At 49.0% G+C, this 17,280-nt stretch overlaps 1 protein-coding gene across 2 annotated transcripts in view; it reads right to left on the reverse strand.

Moving 5' to 3' along the window:
* The window catches only part of COL15A1 (collagen type XV alpha 1 chain), a 70,459-nt gene that overhangs the window by 36,203 nt on the left and 16,976 nt on the right, over positions 1 to 17,280 (reverse strand). For both annotated transcript variants that reach the window (XM_029053939.2, XM_029053938.2), the window contains exons 3-12: positions 13,449 to 13,996; positions 12,780 to 12,854; positions 11,932 to 12,012; positions 7,063 to 7,648; positions 6,216 to 6,313; positions 5,413 to 5,535; positions 4,081 to 4,134; positions 2,492 to 2,569; positions 1,961 to 2,047; positions 377 to 502 (exon numbers count right to left, since the gene is read on the reverse strand). In XM_029053939.2, coding sequence (XP_028909772.1) covers positions 377 to 502; positions 1,961 to 2,047; positions 2,492 to 2,569; positions 4,081 to 4,134; positions 5,413 to 5,535; positions 6,216 to 6,313; positions 7,063 to 7,648; positions 11,932 to 12,012; positions 12,780 to 12,854; positions 13,449 to 13,996 — 1,856 coding nt within the window. The remainder of the gene's footprint in view (positions 1 to 376; positions 503 to 1,960; positions 2,048 to 2,491; positions 2,570 to 4,080; positions 4,135 to 5,412; positions 5,536 to 6,215; positions 6,314 to 7,062; positions 7,649 to 11,931; positions 12,013 to 12,779; positions 12,855 to 13,448; positions 13,997 to 17,280) is intronic.

The following is a 17,280-nucleotide window of genomic DNA, read 5'->3' on the forward strand; positions in this document are numbered from 1 at the left end:
TGTTGTCATGAGGAACGGCATGAGCCCTGCCAACTCAAGGGAGGAATCTGGAAATTATGAGCCTTTTTCTTATGTTCAGATCATAATCTGATTTAATGGATCATCCGTCCCCCTTTCTGCCCTTCCTCCTCTCTCCTGGAGTCCAGATATGAGGTACTTCCACAGGGGGGTGACCCAGAAAGGGAGAAGTGGGAAAATCCAAATCAATTGGGCTACTTGGTAGCAGCGCTTGTGAAAGGATAAACAGTGCTGAAATGGAAATTTGGGGTGATCCGTAAACTATGCTTATCCATACCATTCCAGGCCCCTTAGCAGAGATGATTGAAACCTGATAAAAAGCAGTAAAGAGAGAAGTGAGATTGCTATTCAGACTCACCTGAGGCCCCGGTTCCCCAGATGGTCCATCTTCTCCAGGTGAGCCCGTGGGCCCCATAAATAATTCTGATCCTGGTTTTCCAGGAAGACCAGGTAATCCTGGGGGCCCAGGAGGCCCAGGAGGACCCTGGAATATAGAAATGCTATTAGAAATCAATGGTATGCATTGACTGCTTACTGTGTGCAGGGCACTAATACAATAGAATTAGTGAAAACGATCCCAGCCCATAAGGAGATTATAGTCAAGTGTTTAAACAAAGAGCTGTAATCAATCAATGGAATTTATTAAGTACTTATTTTGTGAGGAGCACTGTACTAAATGCTTGGGATAGAACAATTCAGTGGAATTAACAGGTACATTTCCTGCCCATAATGAGCTTACAGTCTAGAGTTGTAGTTTGGGATATGCCCATCAGAGTTTGGATCATTTCTGTGCACACATTTTCAGCAGCACAAACTGAATTTACGTAAAGCAAACCCAGTTTCTTCATCGTAAAACTAGAGTTTGGAATTAGTTTCCTGATTGTACTATTTTTCACGGCCTAGAACGCTGACTGCTTAACTCACCTTTGACTCCATAAATCTGTGATCACTTCACGCTGCCCTTTTTCAGAGCACATTCTGGGTATATAGGGAGAGAGATCTGTTCTCTAGCTCTGTTTTTCAAATTCTTCAACTGACATTGTACAATTCCCATGAGACTGTAAATTCTTGAGGGCAGAGACTGTGTCTTCCACCTCAGTTGTCTGTTCCCAAGCACTTACTATAGTGCTCTGCAATGAATCAGTGGAATTTATTGAGTGCTGTACTAAGCAAATGGATGATTTGCTCAGAGTGATGAAGCAACCAAGGAGAGTTTGTCGTATTGTTTTTGACATTTTTGATCATTGAATTTTAACCTGCTTTTCCTGTGGACTGAACTATATTCTCACGATTTACGTCTCTAACCGCTGCCATCCAGATCGTGATCTTAAGACTATGATTGAATTGATTTTTGTGTAATTATCCAGCTCTTAGCACCCTTACATAGTTATTATTATTATTATTACTGTTGAGTGCCATCAAGTCGTTTCCGATTCATAGCAACTCCATGGATATACTTTCTCCAGAGCGTCCTGTCCTCTGTCACAATCCGCAACCTTTCTAATGGGTCTTCCATTATCGTTGTCATGGTCTCTATCCCTCTAGCTGCTGGTCTGCCTCTTCCATGTTTTCCCTGGACTTTTCTGAACATTAGTGTCTTCTCCGGAGAATTACAGAGTACATAAGCTTAATCTATGTTATCCTGTTAGCAATCAACTTTTCAATGATATTTATTGAGCACTTACTATGTGCAGAGCACTATATGAAAGATTTGAGAGAGTACAATACAATAGAGTCGACAGACAAGGTCCCTGTCTGCCTTAGGCAGCACTTAGTACAGTGTCTGGCACATAGTAAGCATTTGACAAATACCATAAAAATTTAAAAAGGGAATTTATAATCTAGTGGGATATTGGTACTGAAGAAGCTACACACCCCTTCTCTTTCAGATCCTAAGTTGGCTTCCAGTAGAATTAAAAGGTGCCAAACAAGACAGACTTACTCTAAGTAATTCACCACTTCCTTCGAGATCCTCGGAGTTGGATTCGGAGCCGGAGCCAAACCCGGAGCCATCGGGTCCCAGTCTATTCTGGAGTTGAGAAAAACAACAACTCTGAAGGTTGGTCTGAGTGAACAGTCTTCGAGGCTCCACGAGACAGGAAGGGCAAGTTAGTGGGAAGCGTCAGGAGCTCTGGGGGGACTCTGGGAAGAGCGGCAGTAGGGAAAGTGGCTGGAAGGTGGGATTCTGGGGAAGGAGGAGCCAGAGAGGCCCCAGACCAACTCAGGTCCTGGCATACAGAATCATACAGAGTGAGTGGTGAGGCCCTCGGTTTCATCCTCAGGCCCTCAGATGGGCATGGAGGAAGAAAAGTGAGGACTAGTCTTCTGAACACGGGGGGAAGGCTGTTGCTCCTCCAAATACATAATTCCTCTCTCCCTTAGGGGTTCTCTGCCACGCTTCATGCTCTACTGCTTCCCCCTGAAGTGAGAAGAATTACCTGAGTGACGGGCAAGGGGCACTCAAGAAACTTACCGGTTGTCTGGGTGGTCCAGTTGGCCCTGGGGAACCTGGAAGTCCGGGGAGACCTGGTTGCCCCTCACCAGCCTCGCCCTAAAGCAAAAGTAAACGTCAGAGGGAGAACAGACACCCATTCTGTCTCCAAAGGGAAACTGTTCAGCGTTAGAAAATAGACTTTTCCTCTCTTGCCAATGATGGGTCCTTTGCTTGGGGCTGCCACAAACGTAAGATTATGTTGGGGTTATTCTGGGAAAATGGAAGCTCCCCTGGAAGCTGAAACCACTAATGGGGGCTCATCTAGGGGTGGAGAGAGGCTGGGGGTAGGTTAGGGAGGGAACCTGACAGGAGAGCCAAATCAAGGTAAGGCAGCAAAACGCCGATCCAGAAACAGCCAGTCAGGGAAAAGCAAGTCACTCAGAGCAGGGCCTGTTAAATTATGTCGCCCCGGAAACCATTAGCTGGTCTCATCAGATCTGCCGATAACCAGATGGGTGGAGAGATTACCAAAGCTGCTTCCATCCCTGCCTGCCCCTCCTGAACTTAGAGTTTTTCCACAGGGGGATAATAGTGGAACTCCTGCGAGCAGTAATTATTTCTTGCATTCCTTCCAAACTTTCATAACCCTAGCTGGATTGTCTCTGGCCCCGGGTGTGAAGATGGGCCAGTGCTGATTTGTGTGATGGATAATACCATCGATTGATTAACTGGATGTGTGTTCGGGTATGATTCCCTGGCTTCAGCTATCACCTCTATCCTTCATTAAAATAGCCACCCTTATTGTTACACTACTTGGATTTACCCTAGCACTAGAATTAAACCTGTCAACAGATAACCTAACCTATAGACTTCACTCCAAAATCTCCCCTACTTTACTGTTTCACCTTTTCCCCTTCGTCCGAGAGCTCTCCAAAATAACATCTCACAAGACACTCAAACTCATCGAGGCCAAAATTTAAACCCTATGTTCTCCTCTTAAATCCCATTCCCTTCTTCCTTTCCATCACAGTCATCACCACCACCATCCTCCCTGTCACAGAAGCTAACAAGTTTGCCAAATCCACACTCTCATACTCTGTTGTACTGTACTCTCCCAGGCACTTAGTACAGTGCTTTGAGCACAATAAATGCTCAATATCACTGATCGATTACTTTCCCATTCAGTTTTTTCTCCACAATATTTCCCAGTCCTGTCCTCTCCCCTCCACGCTTATGGACACCGAATTCTCTTCGGAGAGAATTTAAGCACCCGGGAGTCTGCCGAGGGGCTCAGCATTGAGTTCCTCTTGCCAATTTACCTCTGGGGTCAAGGGGCAGGAAGGCACCACTGCTGAACAGTACACGAAAACCAGGACTCAGAGTTAGGCAACCGTGTTTAGAAAGGGCAGCATTTGGACTACACCCTGAGAAGGGCAGGGTGGCATAGGGTGGGAGGGAGACGGAAGGGCGAGGGGCCTATCCTCTGGCGCCAAAGGGCACACTGGTCACCAGAGCAGGGTCTTATGTTACTCCTCTTGCTGACCTGTTGAGCCTTCTCTCAATGGCTTCTCTGGGGATAAAGGGCCGACCCAAAGCCCTCACCTTCCTCCCCCTGAGGGAGTGCGTACCTTTGCTCCTTTAGGGCCGGCCTGGCCCTTCGGTCCCGGGAGTCCTCTTCCGCCCTGAAATCAGATGACAGCATTCAAACTTTCACCTCAGTTCTTTCATGGCCAGACCATCCCACCAATCCTACGCCATCTCCAGCTCGCAGCGTCGCTGTTACTGGAGCTAGAGGGGCTGAGGATACTGCAGTGGAGAACCAGGGCCTGGGAAGGGAGGAACTGAGAATTCCAGCCTGGCTGCCATTTCCCAGGCTTTTCTGGGTCCACCCACCAGGCTCTCGTAAACTCACTTTGGGTCGAGAATGTGTCTGTTAATTGCTATATTGTTCTCTCCCAAGCATTTAGTACAGTGCTCTGCACACCGTGAGTGTTCAATAAATACGACTGACTGATCTGGGGTTCGTGGGGAAATAGAAGAGAAGCAGAGAATCAGGAGTGAATCGGTGAAGTAAGGGAATCGGGACATTGGGATTTTAATCCCAGCTCCACCATTTAATAATGAACAATAATAATAATGAATAATATTTGTTAAGCACTTACTATATGCCAGGCTCTGTACTAAATGCTGGGGTATATAAGTGATAACCTGACACAGTCCCTGTCCCACATGGGGCTTTTAGCCCAAGTAGGTGGGAGAATAAGAATGGAATCCTTATTTTATAGATAAGGAAACAGAGTCAGAGAGAAGTTAAGTGACTTGCCCAGGGTTACTCAGTGGGTATGTGGCAAAGCCAAGATTAGCACACAGGTCCTCTGTCTCCCAGCCCCGTGCTCTTTTCACTAGGCCGAACTGCTTCTCTGGTCTTTCAATTTGGTCACTGGTCTGTAGTGTGACCTTGGGCTTGTCACTTTATGGCTCTGTGACACAGTTTCCTCATCTGTAAAACAGGGATTAAATACCCATTTCCACTCCCCTTATACTGTGAACTCCATATAGGATAGAGACCGTGTCTGATCTGCATACACTGATTACTCCAGGACCAGTACAGTGGTTAGCACATAGTTAGTACTCAACAGATACCACAATTATCATTATTACCAGTAATAACTACAAATGTCCAGTGATCTAGATTCAGCAGCTTCCTCCGCTATTCCCTCCCCATTTCCATTCCTGCCCCTGCTGGAGCTGTGGTATCCCAGGAACTTGGTTTTGTGGCTTCGGAAAGCATCATGAGCAAAACTTGCCTGGGGTCCCACCAGTTCGTCAAGAACTTGGATTTCCAGGCAGGGTGTGCGATCTTCTCATATTTCCTGAGAAGTTATGGTCTCAGGACACCCAAGCCTGTCCCCATCCTGTCCACTTTCAGGGTTTCGGAGGGCCATTCGCTTCAAACTTACCGGCAGACCAGCTTTTTGAGGTGGACCGGTTGGCTCAAGTGGATCTGGGATATCAGTCAATATATCACCTGAAGCAGTAGGCAGCTCCTGGACTCCTGAGGTTCCCTCCTCACCTGTTTGATTCTGAAAACGAACCGAGAAAGAATCACGCTGAGATTTAGTTGCATCTTAAAAATAATAACTCCTCCCCATGGCTCCCTGACCACTTGGACCTCTTCTAGCCCACCAGGGCTTTTCTTTGGCTGTCTGCTCTCTCGCCACAAGGGCCGGAAACTAAGGGACCCCATGTATTTCTTTTTCATAGCATTTTTTAAGCGCTTACAATGTGCCAAGCACTGCATTAAGTGCTGGGGTAGATACAAGTCAAGCAGGCCACAGAACATGTCCCACCTAGGTCTCACAGTATTAATCCTCGCTTTACATGTGAGGTAATTGAGGCACGTAGAAGCAAAGTGACTTGCTCAAGGACACACAGTAGACACTTAGCAGATCTGGGATTAGAACCCAGGTCCTCTTATTCCCAGGCCCAGGCTCTATCCATTAGGCTGCACTGCTTCTCTAAAAGTGCTGACAGTAGAACACCAGAGCGTGGTTTTCCTTATAGTCACCACTGCTCTTCTGTCCTGCCCTTCTGCCCCGTGGCCCATAGAGCTCTCCTGGGGTTTAGTGGGGTCAGTGGCTAAACAGCCACTTGTCCGGCCAGTTCCCGAACTGAGATCAGGACCCGGGGCATTTCACCAAGGTGGTGGCCACCTGAATGTGAGTAGTCTCAGATCGGGAAACTCCCTTTTCAGCTGACTGACCTCGTCACCGCTGGCTTCAAGGACAGTCTCATTTCCAGACCCGACCTCTTCCAGGTGGTCGGCTTTCTCCGGTTCTCCGCTAGCTTCATCGCCGGAGCCTACAGGAAGCAAGTGTTATAGGAGGTGAATGTGCTGCTGGAGGAGAGAGGGGAAAGGCAGAGAGGAGGAGGAAAGCAGAGAAAGAGAGAAAGGCAGAGAGGGGGAGAAAAGGCAGAGACACACGCACTTGGGCTGAAATATTCCTCTGTATCCCCTCTGTTAAATCCATGAGGCCTGAGTGGCTGTGAAGCAGTGTGTGGGGGTGATTGTATTAGCTGATCGTCCCTGGTGGCTTCCTTTTCCCTGGGCTTTTCTTGGGCCACTTGAAAAGTCCATTTTTGGCCTCACAAGGTGATAGACAGCCAGTCAGCTATCTCCCCACTCAATCAGGAGCCAGTCCACTGGACACAGAGCGCTTAGTACAGTGCTCTGCATGCATTAACTGCTCAATAAATATAATTGAAAGAACGAACCCTAGGCTGGATGGTCCATGGAGCTGGTTCACCTTAATTTACCTCCTTCTCCATTGCAGCGGTGAGGCAAGGCTACTTGGCTCAACTGGCCCTGGGCTTGTCAAGTCTCCCACTGGGCCAGTCGCAAAACCAAATTGGGAATTTTGCTTACTTTTATCCGTGGGGTTGTCCAGTTCTCTGGACCTAGGTCTGTTGTGGAACCTGGGCTGCTGGGCCTTGAATTGTTCTAGAAAGTCCCACCCTTTCTGCATGAAGCGCTGCCCAGGGTAATCTCCATCACCTCCGTAACCAGACCCCCAGTTCCAGAGCATAGATCGAAACAGAACGAAGCCTACCTTGATCCTCCTGGCTTGGACTGACTTTAGTACGGGGAGTCGTCCAGACGTCCACCTGACTGGGGGAGGAAACCGTCCAGTCGTCCACCCGATTTGGGGAGGAAGCCATCCAGACATCCACCTGACTGGGAGAGGAAGCCATCGCAGTGTCCACCTGGCTGGGGGAGGAAGCGGTCACAACGTCCACCTGACTGGGGAAGGAAGTTGTAGAGACGTTCACCTGCCCGGGGGAGGAAGCTGTAGAGATGTCCATCTGACTCGGGGAGAAAGCCGTAGAGATGTCCACCGGACTCAGGGAGGAATCCGTAGAGACGCCCACCCGAACGAGGGAGGTAGCAGTAGAAACATCCACCTCACTTGGGGAGGAAGCGATCGTGGCATCCACCTGGCTGGGGGAGGAAGCCATCACGGTGTCCACCTGACTGGGGGAGGCCGCCATCGAGAGGTCAGCCGGACTGAGGGTAGCTGTTGGGGTCTTCTCTGTTTCGAAGTGACCGGAGGTTTCTTCTTCTTCTTCTTCTTCTTCTTCAGGCTGGGGTGAGGATGTCGGTGGAGCTTCCACTGGCTCAGCTTTGGCTTCTTCAGGCTAAAAACCAAAATTCCCAAGTGAGTTTCTGGCAGTCAAGGAGAGCAAACATCATCGGGGGGAAAGGACCCACAAAATACTAATTGGGTCCGCAGCAACTTTGTTCCATAGAAACTTAAATAACGCACAAGAAATGTTCATGGAACGCCTTAACAATCAAACTAAATCTTGTTTATTTCCCCCTCAAGAGCATCACTTAATACCTGCTCTTAACATCGCATGCTGCTTGGGAACAAGAGAACCAGCACTGGCCTAAGTTTCTGTCAGTTAAATATCTGGTAACACTCAAAGGTGGTTCATTCAGTTGAACTGTATTTATTGAGTGCTTACTGTGTGCGGAGCACTGTATTAAGAACTTGGGAGAGCACAGGGTTCTTTGGTATACGAAACCTGTCTGGGTCCAGGATTCTCTGAAGTACAACAGACAATTAAACTTATAGGTTTGCACCTGTGAATGTCTCCACTGGCAAAGACCTCTTGGGGTGTTGAAAGGGACTGGATTAGAGGGGAAATTCTTCAAGATTGACTCTTCCCTCAGATCCCAGGTTAAAACTGAAGATACGCAGAGTCTCGTATAATCTCAAAAGCCAGAGAGCTAACATATCAAGGACCCAGGCCACGATGACTTCCTAGGACAAAATCCAGGCATCAACTCGACTCACACGTGGTTGTAAGGTGGCGTGACCCAGTAAATCCATTTCAGTGGAGTAGCCACAGGTTTTGGGCTACCAGCCTTTCAAGTGGAATAAGGCCACTGGGAACTAGTATCCAGTCTTGGAAGCCCATGCTTCTGACAATACCACTCTCTGAGTTGAGGAGTTGGAAAACGATGGCCCACAGGCTGAAAGGGATGTGTGGAAAAGCGCCAAACTGGTCACATGTCCCTGCTGCCCATCGCCACGTGGTGCGGCACCAGCCAGAAGACTGGTCCATTGGTATCTGCCATAACTTTCTTCACTCATGAGAAGCAGCCTGGCCCAGTGGATAGAGCACGGGCCTGGGATTCGGAAGGACTTGGGTTCTAGTCCCACCTCTGCCACTCGTCTGCTGCGTGACCTTGGACCAGTCACTTCACTTTTCTATGTCTCAGTTACCTCATCTGTAAAACGGGGATTAAGACTGTGAGCCGCATGTGTCTAACAGGATCATCTTGTATCTACACCGGTGCTTAGAAAGTGGCCGGGCCTAAAGTAAGTGCTTAGCAAATACCATAAAAAAAAAAAATGACAAGGATGAGTTTGACCCTTGACTGACCTGACTCCACGGCACTTCAAAATGGTGTTTCTCATCACACATCCTGAGCTATTTGTGAAGCTCCCTTTCCCCTTCCCTTCCTTTCTCCTATCCTCACCCCTTCCCTTCCTTTCTCCTATCCTCACCCCTTCCCTTTTTCTCTCCTTTCCTTAATTCCAGCTTCTCTGTCTCTTCATCCTCTTTCTTTTCACCTTGATGCTCTCAGCTGGATGGACTAGGTCTCAAAGGGAGATCAGGCGGTCCTTCCTCGCTTGGCGAAAGGCTCAGTGGAAGAAGAATAAAATGGGGTAACTCTGGCGCCACGTTCATTAAAGCCCAAACCACGCTCAAGCAAATTCTCTGTCTCTTCCCAAGCCACCGACATCGCAACTTTACGCTTTGGGCCCAGTTTTGAAAGTGGTTCCAGCCAACGAAAGTCTCCAGGACTTCTAGGAAATCCAACAAAGACAATACTCTAATGCCATTTTGAAATCATGAAGTTTCAGTCTCTTTTACTAAAAAAAATCTATCTCTGAAATCATGGCAGTGAGCGGGAAACAATTATTCACAAATCCTTTGGGCGGACGATTGTTTGACTCCAAAACCTTCTGGAGTATAGAACATGGGTTAATTGTTTCTTACAAAGAAACTCTCTGTAGTTACACTCTGTCTATGCACAGATGGCCCTCTGTTTCAGAGTTGACCCAAAAGAAGAAACCAAACAAAGCCGGAGTGTGCAAATTGGACACAGATTGTGTGGGTGCCTCTTGCTTGTAAGTTCCTAAAAGATGAAGCCTCCTTGGGAGGTTTATTATTTATGGTCAGACATTGCCTAATGTTGTAGTTTACTGTGGGAACCTCTGCTTTTTGGTTTGAGAACATTCTTTTGCCTTCAATTTTCCTCAAATTAAACTGTCTCTGCATGAAGAGAGCTCTCCTCTTAGGGAAAACTGAAAGCACATAAGGAGGTAGATGGGGGAAGGAGATCATTTGATTCTTGGTTTTCTCAGGAATGAGCGTAAAACCATGATGCAGAGGATCTCCTGTCAAATACCGTTCCTCAAATCTCAGGCTAATTTCTGAAAACAAAGAGCAGCAAACGCCATATCAGTGCTAGCCGGGGGTTTCTCAATTTCAAGAGAAAAGGGGTCCTTTGGAGGGATGATAATCCTTGCCCTTTTGGACCCTATTGAAAGAGTCAATAGGGTATGCGTTAAGAGCTTTACTATGTGCCAGGCACCGTACTAAGTGCTGGGAGGGAATACAAGCAAATCGGGTTGGACACAGCCCCTGTTCCAAATGGACTTCACAGTCTTCATCCCCATTTTCCAGATGAGGTCACCGAGGCCCAGAGAAGTGAAGAGACTTGCCCAAGATCACACAACAGACAAGTGGCAGAGCCGGGATTAGAACCCGTGACCTTCTGACTCTCAGGCCCGGGCTCTGTCTATCAGGCCCCGGTGTGAACGTGGACTGAGGATGCTGCAGCTCAGATGTGTCCATCTGAGTGCTTAATCAATCAGTCAATCAATGGATGGTATTTTTTAAGCCCTTACTTTATGCAGCGTACCAAGCGCTGGGGAAAATGCAGAACAACAGAGTTAACAGAAGCATTCCCTGCAGAACAGTGCTTGGCACATAGTAAGCGCTTAACAAATACCATCATCATCATCACAACAAGTTTACAGTCTAGAGGGGGAAGAAATTATAATATACGATTTAAAGAAATGTACATAAGTGCTGTGGAGTTGAGGATGAGGTGAATATCAAACGCCCAAAGGTCACAGATCCAAGGGCAGAGACGACGCAGGAGGGAAAGGGAGCCGGGGAAAGGTGAGCTTAATTGGGGAAGGCTTCCAGGAGGGGATGCGACCTTAATAATGCTTCGAAGGTTGAGAGAGTGGTGGTCTGGAATACATGGAGGGGGAGGGAGTTCCTGGCTAGTGGGAGGATATGGGAAAGGGGTTGGCGGTGAGATGGATGAGATATGAGAAGCAGCCTGGCATAGCGGATAGAGCATGGACCTGGGAGTCATGAGGTCGTGGGTTCTAATCCCATGCCCCTCGTCTGCTGTGTGACCCTGAACAAGTCGCTTCACTTCTCTGTGCCTCAGTGACCTCATCTGTAAAATGGGGATTGAGACTCTGAGCCCCATGTGGGACAGGGACTGTTTCCAACCTGATTTGCTTGTATCCATCCCAGCTTTTAGTACAGCGCCTGGCACATAGTAAGCACTTAATAAATGCCATAACTATTATTATAATCGGGGCACAGTGAGTAAGCTGGCACTAGAAGAGTAAAGTGTGTGGGCTGGGCTGTAGTAGATCAGTGAGGTGAGGTAGACTGGAGCAAGCTCGATGAGTGCTATTAAAGTTCATGCTAAAGAGTTTCTGTTTGATTCAGAGGTCTCCGGACAGCCACTGGAGGTACTCGAGGAGCTTCTTTAATGTTAACAAAGACAGCTGGTGGATACTTAAGGTTGGCCGACTACATTAGCCGGAACCCAATTATAGAATATTGCTTTCGTTTTCTAAAATTGTCCAGGACAGACGAAAAAATCCAAAAGGGATCCTCCAACTGAAGTATGAAATAGAAGAATCAAAAGAAGTTCTAAAGCCAACTAAGACTGAAATATTATCAGCAGCGTGCTAATGCTATGAACTCTATCCCTAATCCTAACCTTAGTACAGTGCAAGCGCGTAGTACGGTGCTAAGCTCTTAGTACAGCGCTTGGCACACAGTAAGCGCTCAATAAGTCTGATTGAATGCATTAATAACCTTACCCTCAGCCTTGACCCTAGGGCTAAACCTCCCTCTAACCCCTAAAGCTTCACCTAAATCACTTGTCCTAATCCTAGCCCCAGTGGATTTGTTTTAGAGATTGATTTTGTAATGACTGAATTCAAAATTTTTGCATCGTTGATGCCTGACTCTTAGTTCCGTGATTTTTGTTGATCTGGTGTCAGAAACACGGTAAATGGGGGAGTTAATTCTTAGTGTGGGCTTAAATGTGAAATGAATGAAGGGTCAGTGATCTTTCAGACACTTACTGGAGATTGAGTGTATGTAGTGCCTTCTTGTATCTCAGCAATTCCTTCTAGTTCTTCAAAACCGCTGCTTTCTCCGGATGCCTACGTGAAATCAAAGCAAACCATTCCGCTGACTCAAGACAAAGAAATCCCATCAGTCACAGTCTTCCTCTTAGTGAGGAATAGTTTTCTAAAGACACCTACTCCGTATGGTATTTTTTTCCATATAAATCAGATTTTTTTCAAGCACAAAAGCCATGGTGACTAACACGCGATTTAACGTTCATTAAAAAATAAAAAATCCTCTCAGATTCGGCACACAAGAAAATCAGAGTCGGGGGTTGATCTCACCAGATCTACTACCCAGACTAACTGGTCCATTTCTAATTCCATTTAGTTCAAGGTTCATTCATTCATTCCGTAGCATTTATTGAGCGCTTACTCTGTGCAGAGCACTGTACTAAGTGCTTGGAATGTACAGTTCGGCAACAGATAGAGACAATCCCTGCCCAATAACGGGCTCCCGGTCTAAACAGGGGAGACAGATGGCAGAGCAAAGCGGAACGAAACAAAAACAAGACAACATTATCACGATAAATAGAATCAAGGGGATGTACATACAACTCATTAACAAAATAAATAGGGTAATAAATAATATATACATCTGGTAGATCTGGGGGAGAACTGGGGAGGAGGTGCTGGGAGACGGAGAGCGTATGTTTAAACGAGGCCTACATCGGTGTGCCCACAGAGTAGGGGAGAGGCATTTCCAACTCTCCGGATGCTTTGAATGAAACTCATCATGTACCCCGACTCTCAACTCCTGGTTCAGCAACAGCCTGAAGGGCTGAAACACAGGAAATACTTACAGATGGATCATCATCTTCACACTGGTCCTCAAAACCTTTGGAGTCGGGCTTGATCATTAATTGCTGGATTGAACCCTGTAGCAAAACAGATCAGGTCAGGACGTTAGCCAGGCACCATCGGCGTATCTTTTATTTTTTTGTGAGCAAACAAGTGGCGGAGCCGGGATTAGAACCCACGACCTCTGACCCCCAAGCCCCTGCTCTTTCCACTAAGCCTTCTCTAGACCCTAAGCTTGCTAGGGGCAGGGAATGTGTCTGTTTATTATTGCATTTTATTCGCCCAAGCACTTAGCATGATGCTCCGCACACAGTAAGCACTCAATAAATACGATTGAATGAAGGAAGGAAGGAAAGCACTCGACACATCTGAGGTTTCTCGTCGTGGACTAGTGGATTCGGCACGGGCCTGGGAGTCAGAAGGTCCTGAGTTCTAATGCCGACTCTGCCACTTCTCTGCTGGGTGACCCTGGGCAAGTCACTTCACTTCCTCTCTGCCTCGATTACTTCATCTGTAAAACGGGGATGAAAAGTGGGAGCCCAGTGTGGGACGGGGACTGCGTCCAACCCGATTCTGTCGTCTGTGCCCCAGCGCTTAGTACACTGCCTGGCGAATAGTGAGAGCTCAACCGATATCAGAAATATTATCATCGTTGTCCTCATTTTACTTACAGTGAATCTGTCCAGCCCCGTCTCTCCTGCGCTGCCCACAAATATACCCGAGCCAGACTCGAACCGCAAGGTCCCCGGGGACCTCCGAAACCGGACCCGGTCGGCCTCCTCGCAGGCCACGTAGAGGACGACCTCGTCCCCCTGGACGCTCACGGCGAACCGGTTCCACCGGTGGGTCAGCCGGGGGACCGCGAAGGAGGCGGCCTCCTGGGAGACGAGCGAGCCGGGCTCGGTGTAGTACAGGATGATCCTCTGGGCCCCGTCCTCCAGAGGAGACAGCCTCAGGCCCAGGTGGATGACCTTCTGAAAGGCGTCCGTGATGGCGAAGAGCACCCCGCCGCGGTGGCTGTCCGGCTTCACCGTCGCCGCCACCGCGAAGTCTCGGAAGAACGTCTGGGGGATCAACGTCCTGGTGGGGCGGCCGACCCTGGCCCCCGGCCCGAAGCCGTAGGCGGGAAAGCCCCCGTAGCCGGTGACGAAGGACACGGAGGAGGGCAGGGGCACCCCGATCAGCTGCGTGAGGTCGATGGGCCCCTGGGACACTCGCCCTGGAAAGGGAAGGAGAAACGGAGTCGTTGGAATAACTGGGGCATCAGTTAAGCCCTTACCTCAGAACCAACATGGCGTAGTGGGTAGGGCACAGGCCTGGGAGTCGGAAGGTCATAATAATCATATTAGTGGTATTCGTTAAGCGCTTACCGAGCGCCAGACACTGTCCTAAGTGCTGGGGCGGCTACAAGGTAAGCAGGTTGTCCCACGTGAGGCTGACGGTCTTTTAGAGAAGAGGTAGCTGAGGCAAGGAGAAGTGAAGCGATTTGCCCAAGGTCACCCAGAAAACAGGTGGCAGAGTCGGGATTAGAATCCATCTCCTCTGACTCCCAGGCCCGTGCTCTTGCCACTAGGTCATGGCTTCTAATTCCGGCTGCACCACCTGTGACCTTGGGAAGCAGCGTGGCTCAGTGGAGAGAGCCCGGGCTTGGGAGTCAGAGGTCATGGGTTCGAATCCCGGCTCCGCCACTTGGCAGCTGGGTGACTGTGGGCGAGTCACTTCACTTCTCTGTGCCTCAGTTACCTCATCTGTAAAATGGGGGTTAACTGTGAGCCTCACGTGGGACAACCCGATTACCCTGTGTCTACCCCAGCGCTTAGAACAGTGCTCTGCACATAGTAAGCGCTTAACAAATACCGACATTATTATTATTATTATTCACCTCTCTACGCCTCAGTTTCTCTTCTGTAAAATGGGGATTAAAACCGAGAGCCCGACATGGGACAGGGACCGTGTCCGACTCGATTAGCTTGTATCCGCCCCAGTGCTTAGAAGAGTGCCTCGCACATACTATGTACTTAACAAATACCATGATTATGATTATTATTATTATGTGGTGGGCACTGTACTAAGTGACAGGGTAGGTACAAGATAATTAGGTCCCACATGGCGTTCACAGTCCAAGTAGAGAAGCGGCACGGCCTAGTGGACAGTGCATGGGACTGGAAGCCAGAAGGTCATGGGTTCTAATTCCAACTCCCGCATGTGTCTGCTGGGCGACCTGGGGCAAGTCACCTCACTTCTCTGGGCCTCCGTGATCTCATCTGTAAAATGGGATGAAAACCGTGAGCACCACATGAGACAGGGACTGTGTCCAACCCTATCTGTCTGATTCCACCCCAGCGTTGAATACAGTGCCTGGAACACGGTAAGCATTTAACCTAGGCAATTATTATTATTATTACTAAGTAGGAGGAGAAAAAAGGTATTGAATCCCCGTTTTGCAGATAAGGGAACTGAGGCTCAGAGAAGTTGAGTGATTTGCCCAAGGTCACACGGCAGGTCTGTCAGGGGGAGGGGATTAGAACCCAGGTCTTCCGTCTCTCAGGTCGGGGCTCTTCCCACTAGGCCACACTGTTTCTCTGTGGAAGAAACCTTTCCCCAGAAACCTCAGTGAGGATCTGGTGCCGATGAGGCGCCGTCCCAACCCAACTCTCCGCTGACTTGGAAGTCTCAGCAAGAGACGGTGGAGCCGGGAAAGCGGTGAAGAAGCGGTATGGCCTAGTGGATAGAGCACAGGCCTTGGGGTCAGAAGGACCTGGGTTCGAATCCCAGCCCCTCCACTTGGGTGCTGTGTGACCTGGGGCAAATCACTGAACTTCTCTGGGGCTCAGTTCCCTCATCTGTAAAACGGGGATTGAGACTGTGGGCCCCACGTGGGTCAGGGACAGATTTGCTTGTATCCACCCTAGCGTTTAGTACAGAGCCCGGCACATAGCGAGCACTTAACAAATACCATATTTATTATTATTCTTATATTCTAAATTACTTTATTCCTATTAATGTCTGTCTCCCCCCTCTAGACCGTAAGCTCATTAAGGGCAGGGGACGTGTCAGCCGATTCTGCTGTGCTCTCCCAAGCGCTCTGCACGATGCTCTGCACATAGTAAGCGCTCAATAGACCCGACCGCTTGATTTCCTGAACCGGGCAAGGTTCGGATTAACAAGCATTAAGAGGCTCCTCCTGTAATTTGGACGTAAGGTCCCCGGCTCCCGGGCTGTCTCCACGGAAACCAGAGGACTGATAATAACAAGAGGACAGGGTCGGCTAGGGGCCTACAGCTGGCTGGGCCGGCTTTCCATAGAGATGTCCGCGTGTTGACCAAATACAGCCACGGATGGCACGCCGGGGACCCCCTCCCTCCCTGGTGCCCGGGTACAGCCTTGGTTGCCTTGGAGACCCCCGGCCGCTGACAGTGGAGGCTCTGTTCTCTGCCACTCCTGGTTAAGTGGTACTCCACCCTAATCGGGAAGTTGGGGGCTTAAATGAGGGAGGGGAACCCCCAAAGGGGGCGGGCAGAGTGTCGGCTCCATCCTCCGGGGTCCGGCCAGCAGGCCGCCTTTCTGGGTCCCTCCGGCCGCTGCCTTCAGGCCCGTGTCCCGCCTCCGGCCTGGATCGGCCCCCCTCCTCCAATCCGACGGACTATGACTCTCCCCGCACTTCGGAGCCTTTTTCCAGGCTCATCTCCTCCAAGACGCCTTCCCAGACTAAGCCCCTCCTTTCCGCTTCTCCCACTCCCTTCCGCGTCACCCTGTCTTGCTCCTTGTTCTCCGCTCCTACCGTCATCACGCCACTTAAGGAACATAGGTATGTATCTATAATTCCATTTATTGGCATTGATGACTCTTTCCCCTGCCCCCACCAGACTGTAAGCCCGCTATGGGCAGGGATTGTCTTTCTTCCTTGCCGCATACTTTCCAAGCGCTCAGTACAGTGCTCTGCATACAATAAGCGCTCAATAAATACGATTGCATGAATGAGTGAATATCTGTAATTCATTTATCTGTATTGATGTCCGCCTCCCCCCCTCTAGACTCTAAGCTAGTTGTGGGCGGGGAATGTGTCTGTTTATTGTTGTACTTCCTCTCCCAAGTGCTTAGCACAGTGCTCTGCACACAGTAGGTGTTCAATAAATACGACAATAAATAAATGAATGAATGATACATACAGAGAGGATGTATCGTCTCTCCCCCTTGAGCTTTCAACATCCCTAACTCTCTCCCTATTAACTCAACTGCACAAATTTATTGAAGACTTTTTAGAGCCTGTGGCATTTCTGGCCCGGCCGGTTTCCTGGAGTAACCAACTCCATGTGCTGACCTTCGCTGGGCTCTGAGCTCTTCAGATGTCTCAGATCTCGAATCCAAGGTCCAGACCTGCAGGTTCATTCATTCAATAGTATTTACTGAGCGCTTACTATGTGCAGAGCATTGTACCGAGTGCTTGGAATGTACAGTTCGGCAACAGACAGAGACAGTCCGTCTCTGCGGTCCGTTTAGACT

Source organism: Ornithorhynchus anatinus, chromosome X3 (assembly GCF_004115215.2).
Source record: "Ornithorhynchus anatinus isolate Pmale09 chromosome X3, mOrnAna1.pri.v4, whole genome shotgun sequence".
In the NCBI taxonomy this organism is placed as follows: Eukaryota; Metazoa; Chordata; class Mammalia; order Monotremata; family Ornithorhynchidae; genus Ornithorhynchus; species Ornithorhynchus anatinus.